This window comes from Cervus canadensis, chromosome 6, assembly GCF_019320065.1.
Source record: "Cervus canadensis isolate Bull #8, Minnesota chromosome 6, ASM1932006v1, whole genome shotgun sequence".
Taxonomy (NCBI): Eukaryota; Metazoa; Chordata; class Mammalia; order Artiodactyla; family Cervidae; genus Cervus; species Cervus canadensis.
In genome coordinates this window covers 42,996,054-43,015,423 of record NC_057391.1, presented here as the reverse complement: position 1 = coordinate 43,015,423, position 19,370 = coordinate 42,996,054, and the positions used below count along the sequence as shown (strand labels likewise).

General features: G+C 38.2%; 1 protein-coding gene across 4 annotated transcripts in view; it reads left to right on the top strand.

Annotated features, from left to right (window-relative positions):
- Positions 1-19,370, top strand: part of USP3 (ubiquitin specific peptidase 3) — a 237,031-nt gene that overhangs the window by 154,829 nt on the left and 62,832 nt on the right. For 3 of the 4 annotated variants that reach the window (XM_043471729.1, XM_043471728.1, XM_043471727.1), the window contains exons 2-3: positions 9,673-9,733; positions 13,625-13,756. In XM_043471729.1, the coding sequence (XP_043327664.1) occupies positions 9,673-9,733; positions 13,625-13,756 (193 nt within the window). Of the gene's footprint in view, positions 1-9,666; positions 9,734-10,677; positions 10,797-13,624; positions 13,757-19,370 lie in introns of those variants that run through there. The other variant, XM_043471730.1, reaches the window with a different exon arrangement.

Sequence of the window (19,370 nt, the reverse complement as noted above, 5' to 3'; positions counted from 1 at the left end):
CTTTTAATGCGTGTAAACTAAGGGAAAAATTTCTGAAAAATTAGCAGTCATGCTATATGTGGACATATGTTAGCTGCCTTGTGTAGAATTAACCCCAGATAGCTACGTTTTTTATTTTAATATATTCTTAAGGGAAGGGAACTGAGAGTCACTGGGGCTTTCTGTTTGTGAGGCCCCTCGTGCCCTTCATGCGCGTCGTCTCATGAAACCCTTACCATAGCCATTTGAGGCAGAGGTGGTGTTTGTCCTCTGTTACAGACGAGGAGGCAGGCTCTGAAACCAACTCCTTAAGGTCATAGAATAAAATAATGGGAGAGCTAGAAGGTGAACAGAAGACTTACGTGGGTTCTGGAGCCCATGCTTGCCTCTGACATGTTCCTTCTGAGTCTACAGAGTAATAGTCGCATTCCTAAGGGTAACCAAGTCACTTTGGTACATTTTTGTATTAAAGCAGGAAGGAATTCTTTTGGTGGGGTTAAAGGTCAAAGCCAGGGGATCAAGGCCTCTGCCTCGTTCAACCAAAATGATGTGGAGCAGAGTCCTTCCCCTACTCCCTTCCGCTGGGCTGATGGGGCAAGAGGAGGATGGGACAACTTAGGAGATGGGGATTGACACGTTTACACTACCAAGTGTGAGGTAGGCAGCGGGAAGCTGCTGTTCTGGAGCACAGGGGGCTCAGCTCGGGCTCTGTGATGACCTCGGTGGGTGGTTGGGGTGTGGGAGGGAGGAAGTGTGTATGTACATGTTCATATAGCTGATGCGCTTGGTAGTACAGCGAAAGCCAAGATGACGTTGTGAAGCAGTTGTACTGAAAACAAACCAAAACCCAAAAATCCCATACACTTTGTTGAGATCTTTAAGAGAAAAGTCGAAGTACTTCCTCAGAAATCTTGGGAGTCTGGTTAGGATGTGGACCCTCGACCCTAGCTACAAAGGCTGAGATCAGACATTGCTGATGGGTGTGATGGGAATCAGGTCAGGCTGGCTGAGGAATGTGTCAGCACTCTTAGGGTGAAGAGAGAATTGGAAACAGAAATGGAGGAGGATATTCTTGACTCATAATTATTCAATTAGGTTTTCAAATCCAACCTTAAATAAAATGTGAGTTTTCCCACAATGCTTATTAGGGAACATAATCCAGAGAGGCAAAAGGAATGAAGGATAAGGCGCTGTAGCTTTTAATGAAGAGAAAAGGAATTCCTGCAAGTGCCAATGACATTTTCTTGAGAATCTTCCTCAAGAATTTGGGGTTGCTATGGGAATAGCGGTTTTGAGATTTTTGAAGGTCATTTTTTACTATGTGATATTTCTGCTCAACAATTAGGTTGTCTTATGCTCAAGACAGCACATCTAGATTTAAAATACTGACAGGATACAGAGAGAGCCAGTCCTAAGTGATGATGGCAGCTCAGTTGATGATGGACTACAGCGTTTTACTGTCTTACCACCTCTGTTGCAGAGGGTATCATCTAGTCTTTGGATGGTTTTGATTCCTATGGCATAGAGCCTCTTGAAGGGTCTCATCCTCACCTCTACTAAACAGCAGTGTCACTCATTCCTGTAAGTCACTTGGCAGGGGTGAATGGTGGATGCTGTCATCTTAGTAGCTTAAAACAATCATTTCATTTTGCTTATGATCTTGTAGGTCAGGAATTCAAGAAGAACCTAGCTGGGGCTCCCTCAGCTGGAGTTCCTGAAGCTGGAGCATCCACTTCCGTGGTGGCTTCTTAACTCACCTGTCACAAGCCTCTGTGCTCCTGTTTCTGCACCCCTGTCCCTAACACTATGACACTAAGGTGTCATATTTTGCAAGGTCTCTCTGTGGTGTTTGGCTTTCTCATATTGTGTTTCTCACAGGGTGCTTAGGCTTCTTCCATGGTGGCCGGGCCACCCCAAGAGCAAGCATTCCAAGCAATAAAAAGGAAACTGTCAGTTTCTTAAAACTGAGACCTGCAAACTGACACCCAGTCCCTTCTGCCATATTCAGTTGGTCAGGGCACTGAAAGAGCCTGCGCAGATTCAAGGAAAGAGGACGTAGACCTGCCTCTCAGTGGGAGGAGTGTTCAAGAATTTGTGGTTATCGTCTATCATAGAGCCATTAAACAGAAGGGAAAGAATGGCTATAAGAAATACTGAACTATGACTTTACCAGAAAGCAATTTACTTATCTAATGATTGAGGAGAGATTAACTGATTGCCAGCCTTGAATAAGAATGGGACTGAGGCAAGAGAGAGCTGCAAGAGGGGGAAGGTGGAAAGGCAACCGAGATAAACTTTACTTCTTAACTGCCGTCACTGCCTTGGCCCTGAACCCGCCTCCCGTCTTCTGTGAATCTGCTCCTCTGAGCACTTTGGATTGGGTGCTCCTGCTTGCTCTCCTCCTCGTCCAGTGTTGGCTCGCTTCTTTAGCCCTGGGCGCTGCCTGTTGCTTTATCGGGGAATTCTCCTGTTCCCTGGGAACCCCGTGCCCACTCTCAGCATGGGCAGCAGTATCAGGGTGGGCGTGAGAACACAGTGATTTGGGCTGCACTCTGGCTGCTCTGGCACTTGCTTGGTGTAGCCGGATTTCTTCTTGAGGGGAATACCTTACGGCCCATTTCCTGCTTTATCCATGTGACTTTACCACTCACCTCTTCCCCCAGTAATTTCAGAGGATTCAAGTTGAAGATAGACTTCAGAAATTTTAGCAGAGAATAGGCTTGTGAGTATATGGTTCAGAGAGTGTTTATGGTATAAAGAAGATTATATGCCTTGCTCTCTGAGTGACCGAACAACAACAAAGCATCTAAAAATATATCAGTTGGAGGGTAAACTGGGTTAGTCCTGGAGTATATTTCTACTTGTATATATACTGGAATATTTATAGAACTTTTTATGATAATTCTGCCCTATCCTTCAATTTCAAGAGGAGTAACACTACTGTTGATACTTTTATGGAGTATTTGTGTGTATGTGTGTGTGTTCTGAGTAACAGCTGCAAGTGTTTTTTCATTGGTATGTTTTCAGACCCATAGAGTTGTAATATTGGGTTTTGTTTTCACTTACCACTCATGCTTAATAATTTAGAGTAAGTCTGTTTCATTAGGACAGCTTTAAAATACCAGTATATTTAAATTTAAGACATTTAAATGTAATTTTTGTTGTAAAAGAAGTAATGCTTTATGACAAAATTGAGACAGCATAGTTGAAAGTAGGGCTGTGTGGCTCCAGCCCCCCATCCCATTCTTTTTACATGACTGTTAACAGTTACTATATATCCTTCTAGATGTCAGTTTATATACAGGTATATAACACTTACAGGAGCACATAGTATGGAATCTTTTTAAAGCAAAAATAACAACCTGCTGGACTTCTGCTTTGCAGCAGTCCATGCCTTCAAACGTTGAGTTTGAGTTCCAGTTCTGCCCCTTACTAATGTAGCAAGGTATATAACTTCTTAGTTACATGCCACCGCTTCCTTATCTATAAAACAGGCCAAAGCATGGTACACACCTCTTTGGACTATAGAGGATTAAATGAAGGAATATTTATAAAGTGGCACAGTAAAGTGCAGTAATGCTTGGCACATAGTATGTGCCAGATGAATATTAAATAGACAAAAATGAACTTGACTCTTTAAAAAAAAATAAGTAGTGAATATTTTCTTCTGAGTTGCTAATTTTTTAGAGGGGTGCACTTAAAAACTCTGTGTGTTGTTGGGTGGAGGGGGTGGTGTTCTGAGCTTTACTGTTGGAGCAGCACTTTTGTCTCCAGCGGTTTTGAACAGTGACTCCACAACAGTGACTCCGCTGTTTCTGACAGGCAATGTGCTGAGAATGTTTGCCTCTCAGGGATTGTGGAGCAGGGGGGAAAAAAAAAAAAGCTGAAGAGCATTGATTTAGAAAATTATACTACATTAGCAGTTAATCTTTTTGTTAAGCCTTTTAAGAAAATTAGGAGAGTGGAAGAATTTTGTCTATAGGGAATGATATGATTATTTCGTCTATTTTTGGCTTTATCTTCTCTGAATAATTTTATACTTAGAGGGGACATGTTTATCACCCAGTCTTCATTTTACAGTGAAGAAACAGACCCAGCACAGTCGTGATGTTCTCAGTTCTTTAAGTAGAAATGATAGGGCCAGGACTAGAACCCTGGTCATCCTCACATTTGTGAATTCTTGAGAAGCTTAACAGCCTCTCTGCCAGTTGAAGCAACTGCTGAATAGTGGATGCACTGTAAATTGCTTGCCCGTCAGTGCTGTGTGCTTGAACTATTTTTGCATGTAGAGTCGGTGACTAAGTTGTGTCATAAGCACTAGTGCATGATGTTTTATAAAAAAAATTAGGATTCCAGGAGAATTGTTGATGGGGCTTGACTATCACATGTACTCTATCTTATTAGATTCCATGTAGTGAATACTGAGGATATTGAAAATCAGTGGGAAGAAATTTATATTCAGTGTGGATGCCATTTTGTCTTCTGATACAACCTAAAAGTATTCGTGTGTAAATAGGCCTCCTTGAGCACAGAACTCCGTAGTTTTCTGTTTTTCTTTGTCTCTTTGTAAAGGAGCAGATCAGTCTTCCCTTCATAGGAACGTTGTTGTTTAGTTTCTAAGTCATGTCTGAGTCTTTTACAACCCCATAGACTGTAGCCCGCCATTCTCCTCTGTCCATGGGATTTCCCAGGCAAGAATACCAGAGTAGGTTGCCATTTCCTCTTCCAGGGGATCTTCCCAACCAGGGGTTGAACTCATGTCTCCTGCACTGGCAGGTGGAGTCTTTACTGCTGAGCCACCAGGGAAGCCCCCTTCATAGGAATAGTAGGGAGTAAAACCACTTTGGTTTGTAGATCACTTGGATGCCTTCCCACCATCAGTTGTCACTTCTGGATTTCCAGAGAGTTAAAGCTTTTGGGGGCTTTAGCAGGAATCCATGAAGATGAGCATGTTTTAGAGTCGGGGGCTCCTCTGCCTCTCTGCCTGCCCAGCCTGTGTCACAGCTTCTACCTTGTGCAGAATGGCCCTAGCTCCGGAGAGGATCCAGAGTCTCTACCCCCTTCAAAGGGGTGCTTCTGCCAACTTGCAGAGCTTGTGGCTGAGGGTGAGAACAGGACAGGGTCTTGAGGCCACAGCAACAGGAAGAGAGTGAGGGGAACTAGACAGTGTCTGTCCCCTAGGCTGAGATGCCCAGGAGCTGAGAGAGGAGACCTCGGCTCAGGGCCGCGAGAGTCTCAGCATACGGGACAGATTGCTGGAGGAGAGTAACTCTGAGGACATTTCATAACCTGAGTGAAAGAAGACCAGACTGTGTTTATGAGATCCAGTGACCCTCCTGTGGCCACGTGTAACAGTGTGAGAAATACACTGCATGGCTTCCTTGCCCTGACATCACCTTGAAGTATAATGAGGCTTAGTAAAAAGAGCCTGTATGAGTTCGCAGTTATGGCTTATCATTTTGAACTTCTATAAGTTTCCATCCTTACCACCCTGTTTCTCTCAAGTACCAGCATTTACCGTTTAAAAAATAAAAACCTTTGTTTAGTATTTTTATGTTTTGCTGAATAGTTTATAGCTTAAAAATGTTTTTATAGACTGTGTATGGTTTTATTTTATACACACACACAGTATAGTATTTCAGGCTTGTAATGGTTCTTATAGAGTTTTATAGAATAGCCTGCAAACCTCTAATGCAGTTTCCACAGGAAATGTGTTCATCCTACAGATAAATCTGAAACCCATCTGTCTGTAAACTGAGACTACCTTTTATAATAAGATATGTCCCCTTAAGATGATTAGAATGATTTTAAGATTATTTGTAGTAGTCTTTTACTCATGGTATGATCTGTTCTATTTGTAGCAATAATTGAGCGTTTAACTTAAAGCCAGCATTTTTTCTTCTATTTTATAATTTTCCTGGGCACATTAAAGGTTTCATAATTTGGATAAGGGATATATAAGCAGAGTGAATATTAACCAAAGCAGTGTAATAAATGGCTTCATAATAACCCTATTCTCTGTAGTTTCCTAGCCTTCAGATGTTCTTCTGTTGTGAAAGTATTACGCACTCAGAGAGTACTGTCCTTTAAATAGCCAAGACCGAGTGTCCTATCACACATTAAATCTTAACTTTCTTATTGTAAATATTCGTGATAGAAGAAATTTGGTTTCTTAATTTAGAAAGTGAGGTCTTTTTTTTGAGATTTAGTAATAGACACACTCACTTGTTTCTAGTGTTTTGGAATGTCAATGCTGTTTTACTTCCTTTTATTCTTTCTCCTTATCCCTGTCTTAAGCACCTATTTATTTATTTAACTGAGGTATAATTCATATAACATAAAATTAACCTTTAAAAAGATTTTTTTTTTTTTAAATTTACTTACTGCCAAGCTGTGCAGCTTGTGGGATCTTTGTTCTCCAGCCAGGGGTCAAACCTGTGCGCCTGACAGTGAAAGTGCCGAGTCCCAGCCTTTGGACCCCCGGGGAGCTCCCCAAGTGAACCATTTTGAAATGAACAACTAAATTCAGTGCATTTAGTACATCTACGGCTCTCATCTCCATCTTGTTCCAAGACTTTCCTCACCCCCAAAATAAGCCCTACACCTGTTAGGCAGTTTCTTCCCTATTCTTCCTTCCCTCAGCCTTAGGGCATATTTTCTAAAATTTAAAACTAAGGAATTAAAACTCTATGAGGTAACTGAGATTTTATAAGACCAGAGTACACTCTTCTAATTTAGTGGGCATCCCTGGTGGCTAAAGAATCTGCCTGCCAATGCAGGAGATGTGGGTTCAATCCCTGAGTTGGGAAGATCCCCTGAAGTAGGAAATGGCAACCCACTTCAGTATTCTTGCCTGGAACATTGCATGGACAGAGGAGCCTAGCAGGCTACAGTCCATGGGATCGCCAAAGAGTCAGATATGACTTAGTGACTGAGCATGCACGCATGTTCTAATTTAGTAACATGAAGAAATGCATTTACTGTACTGAGTAGAAAACTTAGATCACAATATTGTATGTATTTTTTGTCCATACACACCCTGTACAACCATCGGGGTAAGGGAAGGGGATGAACACTTGGTAGGAAACACAGCAGTGATTTTGTTCTAGGTTTTCTTTTCCTCATTCAAAGGAGGGGCACAAATAATCTTCCCATAGTTACACAAAAAGTAAAACCCTCTAATGGTTAAAAACTTGGGGCCTAAGGACTTCCCTGGAGGTCCAGTGGTTACACTTTGCCTTCTAATGCAGCAAGCATGGGTTCAGTCCCTGGCTGGGGAGCTAAGATCCTACATGCCTAGTGGCCAAAAACCCCCAAAAAACATAAAACAGAAACATTGTAACAAATACAACAAAGACTTTAAAAATGGTCCATCTAAATCAAATCTTAAAAAACAGAACAACTTACTAATTACTTATTTCAGGATCATATTAAACTTTTTTTCCAGACTGAATACAATATTTCTTAGTCTTTACTAAAAGAAAAAGATTTGTGAAGGAATAAAACTAGATAATATTTGTAGTTTTTTAATCCTTCAAATTGTATCTCAGATCAGGATTATCTGTTTCAAGTAAACTGTATTCTAATTTATTTTTCTTTTTAAAAATATACTTTATAGGTGTTTCTTTTCAAACTATAAGACTGTCATGTTTTTATTGATATAAATCAGATACCACAGGGGTGTGTACACATAAAAAGCCAATAACCAAGAGTACCTCACAGTAGTCTTCTCATGTACCTGTGTTAAATAACTGTTAGCAGTTTGGCATTCTTCTTATTAGTCTTTGTCATGTGACTTATATGCACATATAACAAACTTGGACCCAACTGAGTAAAATACTAAAATGCCGTCAGGATGGCCCTTAGCAGTTGATACAATGTAATAAGGAAAGGTAAAGGTAAGGTAAAGCCCTTGGTTAACTGGAACCGGATTTTTACCACTGAAAGCTTTCTTATGGGCTTCCCAGCTGGTGTAGAGTTGAAGAATCCACTTCCCAATGCAGGAGACCCTAGTTTGATCCCTGGGTAGGAAAGACCCCCTGGAGTAGGAAATGGCAACCTACTTCAGTATTCTTGCCTAGAAAATTCCACAGACAGAGAAGCCTGGTGGGGTACAGTCCATGGGCTATGGGTGGACATTACTGAGCATGCATGCATGCACAAACTTTCTTATGCACAAATAGAACCCTGTGCTGGGCAGACAGGCAGAGCCCCTTGGGTAGTGTATGACTGTACTTCCCTATTCCTCCTTGCCCTCTCCTCCCCTCCTACACAAATATAAAATGAATGTATGTCAAAGGCTTGTTTAACTCATTAATGAAGAAACCAGTGGGATGGTGAAGCTGATTCCAAGAGCATTTGTGGGATTGTGTGAATGCAGACATTGAAGAATGAATGTTGAAGTAAATTGCTAGGTTAGATATAAAATCAATTAATGTCCTGCAGGGTAGTAAAACCATAACCCTTGGAGTATGCGGGACAGATATTATCTCTACCAAATAAAATCCTACAATTTTACCTGTAACTTCATGGAATTTGAGTCCTAATCAGTAGTAAACAGTGTTTCATTATACATTGAAAGGGCTTATAGTTCTTGAGTCACTTTATTTCCAGTGTTGGCTAATTTTTCTTAGCAATAAGAAAGGCTGATTGTGACATATTGATTAGGCAAAACCAATATAGTAGGGATCAGATCTTGGAAGAGCTTAGTATCTTGAACTAAGACATTTGAATTTCACTTCAACAAGTGTTTATTGAGCATATACTGTGTGCCAGGCTGTCGGTTTATTATAATCCTAAGTGTTGGTTGTGCTGTCCCTCTCATGCCCCTAGGAGACTGCCTAGTGGTTCTCAGGGAGTCACCGGGGAATTTACGTTTCTCAAAATAGACGTGTTCTTTTGTCCTTCTGTCCGCACCTCGATGTAGATGTCTCTGCCCAGAGAACGTGTGTATTTTGAAAAAGCTGTTTTCAGGTGATCCCTTCTCTTTTAAAATCACTGTTATGTTTATAGGGCTTAAAAAATTGAATAAGTAAACAGCAAGCAAAATTGTAATCAATATTTTAAAAGTTTTCATACCCTGTTTGCCTACCTCATCCCTGTAATAAATAGTCAAAGTAAGTAATATCCTGATTATACCCTCAGCAAGAATTACATGCAGTTATAATTATATTTATAATTATATTTAATGCAACTGAGGCATTAATTTGGGAAGAATTGGGCTTAGTCTTCCGAATCGTATCCTTAGGCCATGCCTCTCACTAAAGAAACCGAAAGAGTTGTCATTTATAGTAGCTTATGATCTGTGTGGTAAAGACATGTGATTTAAAGAATTAGACTTAAAAAATGTTTTTAATGAGACAATAGATTGTCCCTCAGTTGTCAGAGACGCTGGTAGAAAGGAGTGAGTGATGAACGAGAAGTGTGTTTAACTTGTGGTTAGGCTGTCTGAGTTGAGTCAGCGGAGCCAGCGAGCAGCCGCTGTGGACGTGTGTTCGGATTCCTCCCCGCCTAACTTTGGTTAGGCAGCCATCTTGTGTCAATGCGCTCGCAAAGCGGGCACTTGTGATCCCAGTGCACCTCAGCAGCCGTGGAATTTATAGCTTAATCACGGGACGTGGTGTTACAGATGAGGGGAGAAACTGGGGACTAACGTGATACAATTGGTATACTGTGTGTTTTTCTTTTTATTAGTGTGCCGGTCCAACAAAAGCCCCTGGGTCTGTCTGACTTGTTCAAGTGTCCACTGTGGAAGGTAGGTGACATGCTTATCATTACTTAACTACCCAACTGGCTTGTTTTCAGTTTACCTTTAAGCTTTGGTCAAAGTTCTGTTGATTTGGATTTGTTTAGCACCATTGTTTAATTACAGTGTGTACATACATCTCTGTAGGGCTTCCCTCGCCTGGTGGAACTGAGGAAAATCTAGTGGTGGGGTGGGGGGGGGAACCCCTTCCTGTCGATACTCAGAAGAATTAATTTGATGATCAAGACAATCTATTTGTAATATTTGATTGACATGTGGCCAGTTTTGTTTCACCTGTTACCTACTCATCCCTACCTTTACTGACCTTTGAATCAAATCCAAGATACCATCTCATTCTTCTGAAAACAAAACAGATAAAGGAATTCCCTTGAAAATGGTCTCACTGTGAAGTTTGTTATTAATGGTGTCTAAGACTTTCCAAATATTTCACTGTTCCATTAAAACATTTTTGCCTTCTAGGGGCTTAACACTCCCAAATCCAGTTCAAGCCTAAGCATTTCCTCCTAGTTCTTGGCTTCAAAATGATGTTACTTAAATATCAAATACTTTAGTAACTCTTTCTTCTAACACAAACTCAAATAAGTAGCAGACTTGGTGTGCCGGGTAGTAGCACATTTATTTCTGTGGCTCTTTTAGCTTAGAAAATTTGCTTTGAATTTACTTCAGAAGTTAGTAGCTTAGCAGCAAGGGGATGGGAAATCATACTAAATCCTTCAGTCTGAAATTTATATTGTATTTATTTGGGTGGCTTCCCCATTGTTATTTGTAAACACTCAATGCATGAAGAGAGCATCTTCATTCAGTTAACGTTTGATTTTTCATATTTTCAGTCCTGGAATTGAGTGTTTTTTTTCCATGTACACTTAAGAGTGCTTTTGGAAAATGTTAACTGCATATCTTAATTGTGGTTGTTGTGGTTTTGAAATCTCTAGGATTTGGGGAACCTGAAAATACTTTGTACAGATAACATTTAAAAAAAAAAAAAGAAGAAAATTAGAAGCACTTAAATTCTGCACTTGAAGAGACAGATTCCTCTCCTAGATTTTGAGAGGTGAGAATTATAATGCAATAAAATTTATATAGTTCTGTCCTCCAGTTGTCTCCTAGTGCTCTACAACCAAAATCTGGAAGGTCATATGTCAACAAAAAGACCTGACAAACTCTCAAAAATTGGAGAGATTAAGGTTCTTAATAGCAAGCAACACATAGTTCTCTAAGTAAGTATTAGAAGAATAAATGGAAAATTTTCTAGGCTCTGTAGGTAGTATGTTTCCAATTTCAATCAATCTTAGGTTTAGAAATTTGACATAGTTTCAGAGAAATATGATTAAGTAGATTACATAGATAATGAGAGTACCCTGCATTTGAATCTTCATTTTATACAGTTGACTGACTATTTTTATTTTATCATGTAATCCTGGGATTTGACTGCCAAGAATTCTGAATTTTTTAGTAATTTAGATCACTTGTCTATAGGGGAGTCTTAAATTGAATATTCTTTCAACTAGGAAACATAGTTTATCAGTAGCATATTTGGGTTATATATCTTATTGGCCATTATGGCACCATACCATTTAAGTTATTTTTCCAGTTTTCGTATTGTTAAAAACTCTGTGATGTTGTATAATGACACTCTTCCTTTTTTTGACCTAATTATCTGGTTAAAATCTAAAACTGAATGAGGGAAATGTTTATTTTTATGTTAGTTTATACATGACTGTTAACTTCTGATATGTATTTGAATATTAGCCAAGACATTGCTAATCTTAATGTCATCTTTAATACACTTCTTACTTTATCACTGAAATTTATTATAGTAACCATGAAAACATCTAGTACATTTGGAGACTGCAGTATGGTTAGTAAAGGAACTATATACTCTGTCCAGATTATCAGTTTTCAAAGACTTGAAAGTGGTAATGCCTTTATTATTGTTCCATATTGACTTTTATGGGATTCTGAGGGTACTCATAAATATTACTGTTGTTTTTCATGACACAGTACAAAAACATGTAAGCATAGGCTATTGAGCTGATTAGATAGTGAACCTATAGGGTTCCTTGGAAGTTATCTTTTAGTTAAATATTGAATGTTTTCTGATCTGTCCAGTGTGTTATCTTGAAGTATGTTTAATGTGATGACTTTCTAAGCAGTTACATTATTGAGATTCTGAATGGATAGTGATTAAGCATATAAAGGAAAATACAAGTAAAATAAAACTGACATTCATTCATTTGTTCATTCATTCATGCATGCATGCATTCTGAGCCATGGATTATAATAATAATCACCTAACAGCCCATAGGGTATAAGTACTATTATCTCAGTTTGATAGATGAGAAACAGAAGTAGAGAAGTCAAGTAACTCACCCAAACGTACCAGACCAGCATGTGACAAAGCCTATTTTTAAACCTAGGCTGTCTAATTTTTAAATTTATGCTCTTAATCATTATTTATATAAAAATTCATTTCAGTCCACTTTTGTGAACAGAAGACCCTACACACAAGTCTTCATTATGTTTATTACAGTGAAAAAAATAGGAGGAAACATGATCACATCCTGACGTTAGTAGTGCCTCTGATGCCTCTAGTTTTCCTCGGGTGGAGAGGCTGGGCTTGGAAGTCGATCCTCCCGGTGCTGTACTTAGTCACTCAGTCATGTCCGTCTCTTTGTAACCCCATGAACTATAGCCCATCAGGCTCCCCTATCCATGGGATTCTCCAAGAAGGAATACTGGAGTGGGTTGCCATGCCCTCCTCTAGGGGATCTTCCCAATCCAGAAATCAAACCCAGGTCTCCCGCACTGTAGGCAGATTGTTTACTGCCTGAGCCGCCAGGGAAGCCCGTGATCCTCCCTACTTACCAAAAACTACCCTACTTTCTCTACGGTAAGTGTTGCTCCTGTACAGTTAAGGCACCTTATGAGAAAAATGTCACCTCAACTCTCTGAGCAGATTTTGGTACTATGTAAGCAACATTTGTTTTGACTCTTCTTAGTTTACAGTTAGGCCTTACCTTCTATAAACTGGTTGTTTGCTAGGAACTGGAAAGTTTTTGCTTTATGAAGGTCTTTAAGTAGTAGCAGTTATGGCATTATATTGTACAGTGTTTAGGTGAAGGTATAGATGAAACTTTATTTAAATTTCATTTTGCTTTTTGTGATAAAATGATTTATTAAATCTGAGTTGGAAAGTGTTAGAAAATTTTTATGAGTATAGTCAACCTTTGATTATCTTTGTCCATGTAGTAAGAAATAACAGTTTATATAAGCTTAAGATGATTTGTGTTTTGTTAGGATTTCTTTTAAACAAGCCCTATTTCCATGTTAGTGGAATGATTATTCAGGCATTCAAATAAAAGATCTGAAGCCATATTGATGAGAAAGAGATGGGAGATTATCCTGTTTCCATGTCTCACTCTCATGTTTTATATTAAGCAGAAACCCAAGCAGAGCCTGTGGCCCTGTGGGCTGTGATTGAGTAATTCAGTTTACAAAGCTTGTCTTTGATAATAGCCTGAGTTGGGGGCTGGCAGCCTGAGAAAAGCTTAAAAAAGGAACAGGCTAGCAAAAGAATCAGCAAAGGAGTTGATAAGGTTTTAAAACTGATTTAAATAGATAGCGCCTTTCCTTTCCTGGCCGTAGTCTTGTGTATAATTAAAAGTTGGTTGTATGTTTTCAAAAAAGGAGTATGTTTTAAGAACTCAGATTAATAAATCACCAAGTGATGAATGCTCTTATAGGACTGAATGCACTTTATTAGGAGGAATTCTTTCTCATTCTTATTTGATTACCATCTAATTTTATTATCATCTCCTGCTACTTTAACCTCCAAAGCAGTATTTAGATTAAAATATATTTTCATTTGACTTTTGGAAGGTATGTGAATGGCCATGCAAAAAAACATTATGAAGATGCACAAATACCCTTAACCAACCATAAGAAATCAGAAAAGCAAGAAAAAGCACAGCACACGGTGTGTATGGATTGCAGTAGCTACAGTACATACTGGTAAGTATTAACATTTTCTGAAAATGATATTCCTTTACTATGTGTGTACAAGTGTTTGCTTGTCTTCCTGGCTCTCTGCCCTCCTCTAGTCTCTAAGCCAGTGGGGGGCCGCCGTCACTGCTCTCTAGACCTGTGGGCATGCACAGAGGACTGGGGCTGTCAGGAGTGCCTGTCCTTAATCATTCAGATGTAAGCTTGCATGGCCCTTTCCACTTCTCGGCTGCCTCTTCTTCCCATCCCACTAAGCTTTAGGGAAATGAAAGGTAACTGTTGTTGTTCATTATGATTTCTTTTCTTTTTCTTGTTTTGTTTTTAATTAAAGAATAACATGATAGAAATCCATGTTCCTACTATTTCAGTTTACATCTTGTTACATAATCTTAAAATTTTCACTTCTTTGTTTAAACAATTATTTTGACAGTCTCTCCTGTTCATACACAGTTCCACTCTCCTCCACTTCTCTGTAGGTAAATGTTAAGAATTTTGCGTGTGGTCTTTCAGGCTAATTCCTTTTAAAATTATTTTTTCTTTTTATGTATTTGGCTGCATAGTTGCCCTGCAGCATGTGGAATCTTGGTTCTCCAACCAGGGATCGAACCCAAGTCCCAGCATAGGTAGGCAGATTCTTAACCCCTGGACCACCAGGGAAGTCCTTCAGGCTAATTTTTTCTTTTTTTTAAGTATCACATCCTATAAAAGGATATTGGAGGCCTTATTCTGTCTTTGTGATACACTATACATGTCTGTTTCATATAAATGACAAGAAATTGAGAATTTTTCTGACTACTTAGAACAGGTTATTTAGGTTACAAGTGATATTTTAACAATCCACATCCATTTGGTATGCTCAGAGAGTCAGTGTATTTTACAGTTTTACTTTGGTGTGAAGCAAATCTCTTTCCTTGACTAGTAAGTTGTGCATAAATCTTTATTGTTTTTAATAATTTTACTGAATTTGAAAGGTTTTTGACATTGAAAGGGGCCCTTTGGTTTTTGTTTTTGCTATACAGCCGTTGAATGCTGTGTGGCAAAAACAATACATGAAGGCAATACTGGGCAGGAATGGGGATTTAAGGTCCAAATACTGCTTTTGATTCACACTTTCTACTGAAGTTGTGTGCTTTCTGTATCATTGGTTGACTATTGTATTATAGACAGGTGTCCACCAAAAGGCAGGGGAAAAGGTCAATGGCTTCCCAAGTTTACATTTTTACAAGTTTACAGTTACAATGCTGTTGCTACTGAATAAACTGTGGTAAGATTTAGTCCTCCAGATCACTACTGTTCAGTGATCCTTTGTGTGGATGATGTCCAGACCTGAGAGACAAGCTAGAGGCAGGCGAAGACATCAGTAAAAGTGAAAATCTTCTGAAGATTTTCTGAACCTAGTGCTCAGTTTATTGTTCTGTAATCTCATGAAACACTCCTTCCTACAAAAATTAAGCATTAGATAAGGTGTTAAAGTATTTTCATTAGATTTCCCCCCTTTCCCTCAGGACACTTATGTACTAGAATGACACAACTATCTAATTGACAGAACTGTGTGTTTCTATAAAGTTGTAACTATTTCTCTTTCAACAGCAGGAATTAAGATCATTCTTGAGGTATCTGTCTCATAGTCATCGTTGTAGGTTGTGTTAGTCTGTATGCACCAGATGTTGAGAACATTCATTCTTCTTGATATTTAGTTAGCAATGTGCATGAGATGCTTAATGGGGAAGTTTGGAAATACAATTGGATCTCTGTGTGCAGTGGGTTTTGTTGCTGTTGGTAAGATTATGAAGGAATAGTAACTCTTGAAGAAATTTAAAGAATTATCTTAGAATTTTCTTAATGGAGTAGAATTATATTTGTAGGTCTCTTTAAAAATAATAGACTGTGTACTTTAACATCTTTGCATATTGCATTTTGGAGGAATACCTTTATAACTTCGACTGGAATTTAATTTGCTTTCATTTGGTATAGGGTACTAAAGTACAAGTCATTTCATGGCTGAATTGGAATTAAGTGGTAGATCTTGAACCTTGGGGAATATACACCATGGCAGGGGCTTCTTGGCCAACTGCCAGTCTTTTGTGTGAGGTAATACAGAGCCGCAAGTGTGTGGACACCCAGAGCTTCTGAAATGCAGGAAGGGAGCTGCAGCTGGTCACATAACCGTCTCGTTTTTGGGTTTAGAACAAAATGCTAGGGGATCATCCTGCGGTTTTATACTGACAGCCTAAAAGGAATCTATGATAGTGGTAAGCTGGCAGAGCTGTAGTTCAACATTTCTCCCACACCTCTCAATGATTAAGAAACAAAAAAGGATTTCTTTTCCGGTATGGGGGTGTGTGTGTGTACGTGTGTGTATTTTCCAGTGTACCTTAATAATTTTGCTTCAGTTTGTAGATTTTCCTTGTATATACATTTCTTGTGGTTAGACCGATTGGTTTGCTTCAGAAATAAAATATTGGTGTATTAGATTTAACCTATTTGATTATTAGTTATTATAGTCAAAATAGCTGTAGACTGTAGCTAATGTTAAGGCTCCTTCTCCATGTGCTCTGTCCTCTGAAGAAGTTGAAACCTGCTCTGAGGTCTGCAGTTCTTCTCTCGTTTTTTTCCCCCTTTCCATGAGTCCCTGCCCTGTCCTGTTTTTGCATATCCTTTATGAACTTATCACTGAACTGGCTGCATGCCCCTCCCCCACTCCCAGGCTCCAATTGTAGCTGGATATAATCTCTCCTAAGCTCACAGTCCCTGGGATACTTGTAATTTCCTGCTGCATGTTAGTTATTTGTAAATGTCCTTGGGGACTTCAGGAACCATATGTCAGATCTTTGTATCGTCCACAGTACTCAGTGTCTGGTGCTGAGTAGGCAGTAGATGTTTGAAAGATTTGAATTTTGTTAACTATTTTCCAAAAGTGGTGAAGGTTATATCAAAACTATACTGCTGTACCCTCTCGATCCTCTTGAAGGACTGAGGAGCTGCAGAACATTTTTCCTGAAAAAGAGCCAAATCACAGTATACGTGAACTATTCCACTGACTTCCCAAGAGGGACGGTCTTGGAGAGCAGGTCCCTTCACTTCCTATGTAAACAGCACATCAAGAAGACGCACACATCAAGCAAGCAGAACAACATAAAGTGGGTCATGATTTCAAAAGAGGGAAACCAATGCCAGAAGGAGTCATTTTGGTTTGACACAAACCCATTCTTTTAGGAGACACATGAAGATTTTAATAAAAATGAAAATCTCAAGATTTTCACACAAGGGCAGGTGTTCAGATTATTGTGTGTTATATTTCCTCTCCTCTCACTCCAAATTCTCTCCCCTAGTCACTACAAATGGAACTGTATGTGGTACATATTATTGTTTCAAAAAGAAACAGAAGTTAAATTTAGGAACTTTTATTTGACTTTTTTTCCCCTTGTATTTTAGATAGAATTCATTAAGAAACCTTGTGAAATCTCCAAAATATACAAGCAGCTCGTGTAGCTCAATATCAGAAAAACAACCCAATCAAAAAATGGACAGACGACCCAAACAGACACCTCTCCAAAGAAGACATACAGATAGCCAACAAACATATGAAAAGATGCTCAACATCACTCATAACCAGCTACAGTTAATAGATTTAAAATATTGAACAAGTCATTGTTGATATCTGACTTAGTCTTGTCAACTTATCAACAAAACTGAATTTCTGAGGATTCAGAAGTATAAACGGAATAGTAAAACTAAATTACTGGAATTTTTCCTTCCTGGCAAAGTAATTAATGTTTTAAAGCACTCTTTCAAACAAAGAAATATTATGAAATGTGAGTCGATTCACTTGTCTAGAAAAAAGACTTGTATTTTAGATTTTAAACAGCCATAACAAATAGCAGGTTTAATGAAAACTTATAAAAGTAAAGCTTTTATTTATGGGCTTAAGTGGATGCTGAATCATTTTTCAAAGGCAGTTGTGATTAAAAAGATCTTTTGTTGACTATCCTTATAAACTTTTTGGACACAGGTTTTCAGTGTTGTAAAGATTAGAGAACAGGAAGAATTTTGTTTATTTAAAAACAGTATTTCGAAGTTTTATTAAAAAGAAACTTGAACACACGGTCTGAAAACAAAAGGCTCTTAATAAGCAAGTGCTTGTCTGCTTTTAACAAAGGAAATGGGTTTTCCCTGTAGGTATTCTAGCTTTCCAAAATTGGTTTAGTTGATGGCAGTACATTAGAATCGAATAAAAGAGAATTTAAAAATAAGCTTGTTTTCTAAAAGAGTTCTTTGGATTTAACTTTTCTTGGTTTGAAATACATGAAGTCATTGAAATATCAGCTTTGCTTGTTTTGTGGTTTGCTCTCTGTAACTATATCTGTCATTTTTAATAAAGCTGGAGGTCAAAGTTTGCTCTAGACATCACATTATGGTATCTGTTACACCAGGGATGAAAAATAATTTAAAACTTAATGATCGATTTGTCATTGCTCTTTCTTGAGGGGTACTTTTTGCATAAAAGTTTTTTATTTTCTTTGTATTAGTATTATATACAATTTACTATATAAAGATTGCTGTATAGCCACTAGATTAAAGGACTTGTTTCTTTACTGTTGCTTTAAAAAAAAAAAAATCAGGTTCATTTGTATGATGACTGCCTCTTGTTACACGAGAGTGAAGATTGGTTTGGTCTGGGAAGTTTGTTAGTATTTCAAGAATATGCTGTGGAAAAGAAAAAAAAATAAAAGAATATGCTGTGGAGCCTTGTGACTTGGGTAGCTTCAATAGCACTAACAACAGGAATGGAAAAAGCTGTAAAATTTTAAAGCTGAGAGAGAGATTTTTCTTTGTTTTGGGTGTGACATCTTTGTCGTATTATATGGTAGCAGTTGAACAATTAAAAGTGGCTGGTGGGACTGAGTTGGATGTTCTGTTTTATTTTAATGATGTTTTAATTGCAACATGTATCTGGTAGCTACTGTATCAGATAGTGCAGCCTAAAACTATTAAAATTTAACATTGAGTTTACTAATATCATGAAACTTTTAAAACCGTAAGACAGAAATCTGATAGAAAATCCAAAAAGAAAATGTCGGTTGTAAATAAGTGTAACTTAAAGCCAGTCTAACCCAGGAAGATGTGTCAAAAAGAAAAACATGTAATTACTGAGTCAATTTCACAAGTCTGCCAACACATTCATTTTTAAAGGAAATCCCAGATTATTGTACCATTAGAAGCAAAAGTACATTTATAAATAAACAATTTCTGATTCTTAAAAACTAATAACATTGAAATAAAAGGAAACTATTAAAATAGGATGGTACCCCCAAAAGAAAGCAAGCATCAAATGCAAATTGTTGAAATACTAAAGCTGTTTCCATTAACATCAGAAACAAGACAAATACTTCCAGTCATCACTTACATCATCACCACTGTTATTAAACATTGCTTTTGCAGTTCTAGTCATTGAAATAAGACAGAATAAGTAAATAATTGGTATAAATTTGGAAAAGAAGAACAGATTATTCCTGCTTTCAAATTGTTTAATGCCCAGAGAACTCAGGGAGACTTTAGTAGAAAACAAGTGGAATTAATAATTAATTTTGAAATGGTCAGTTCAGTTCAGTTCAGTCACTCA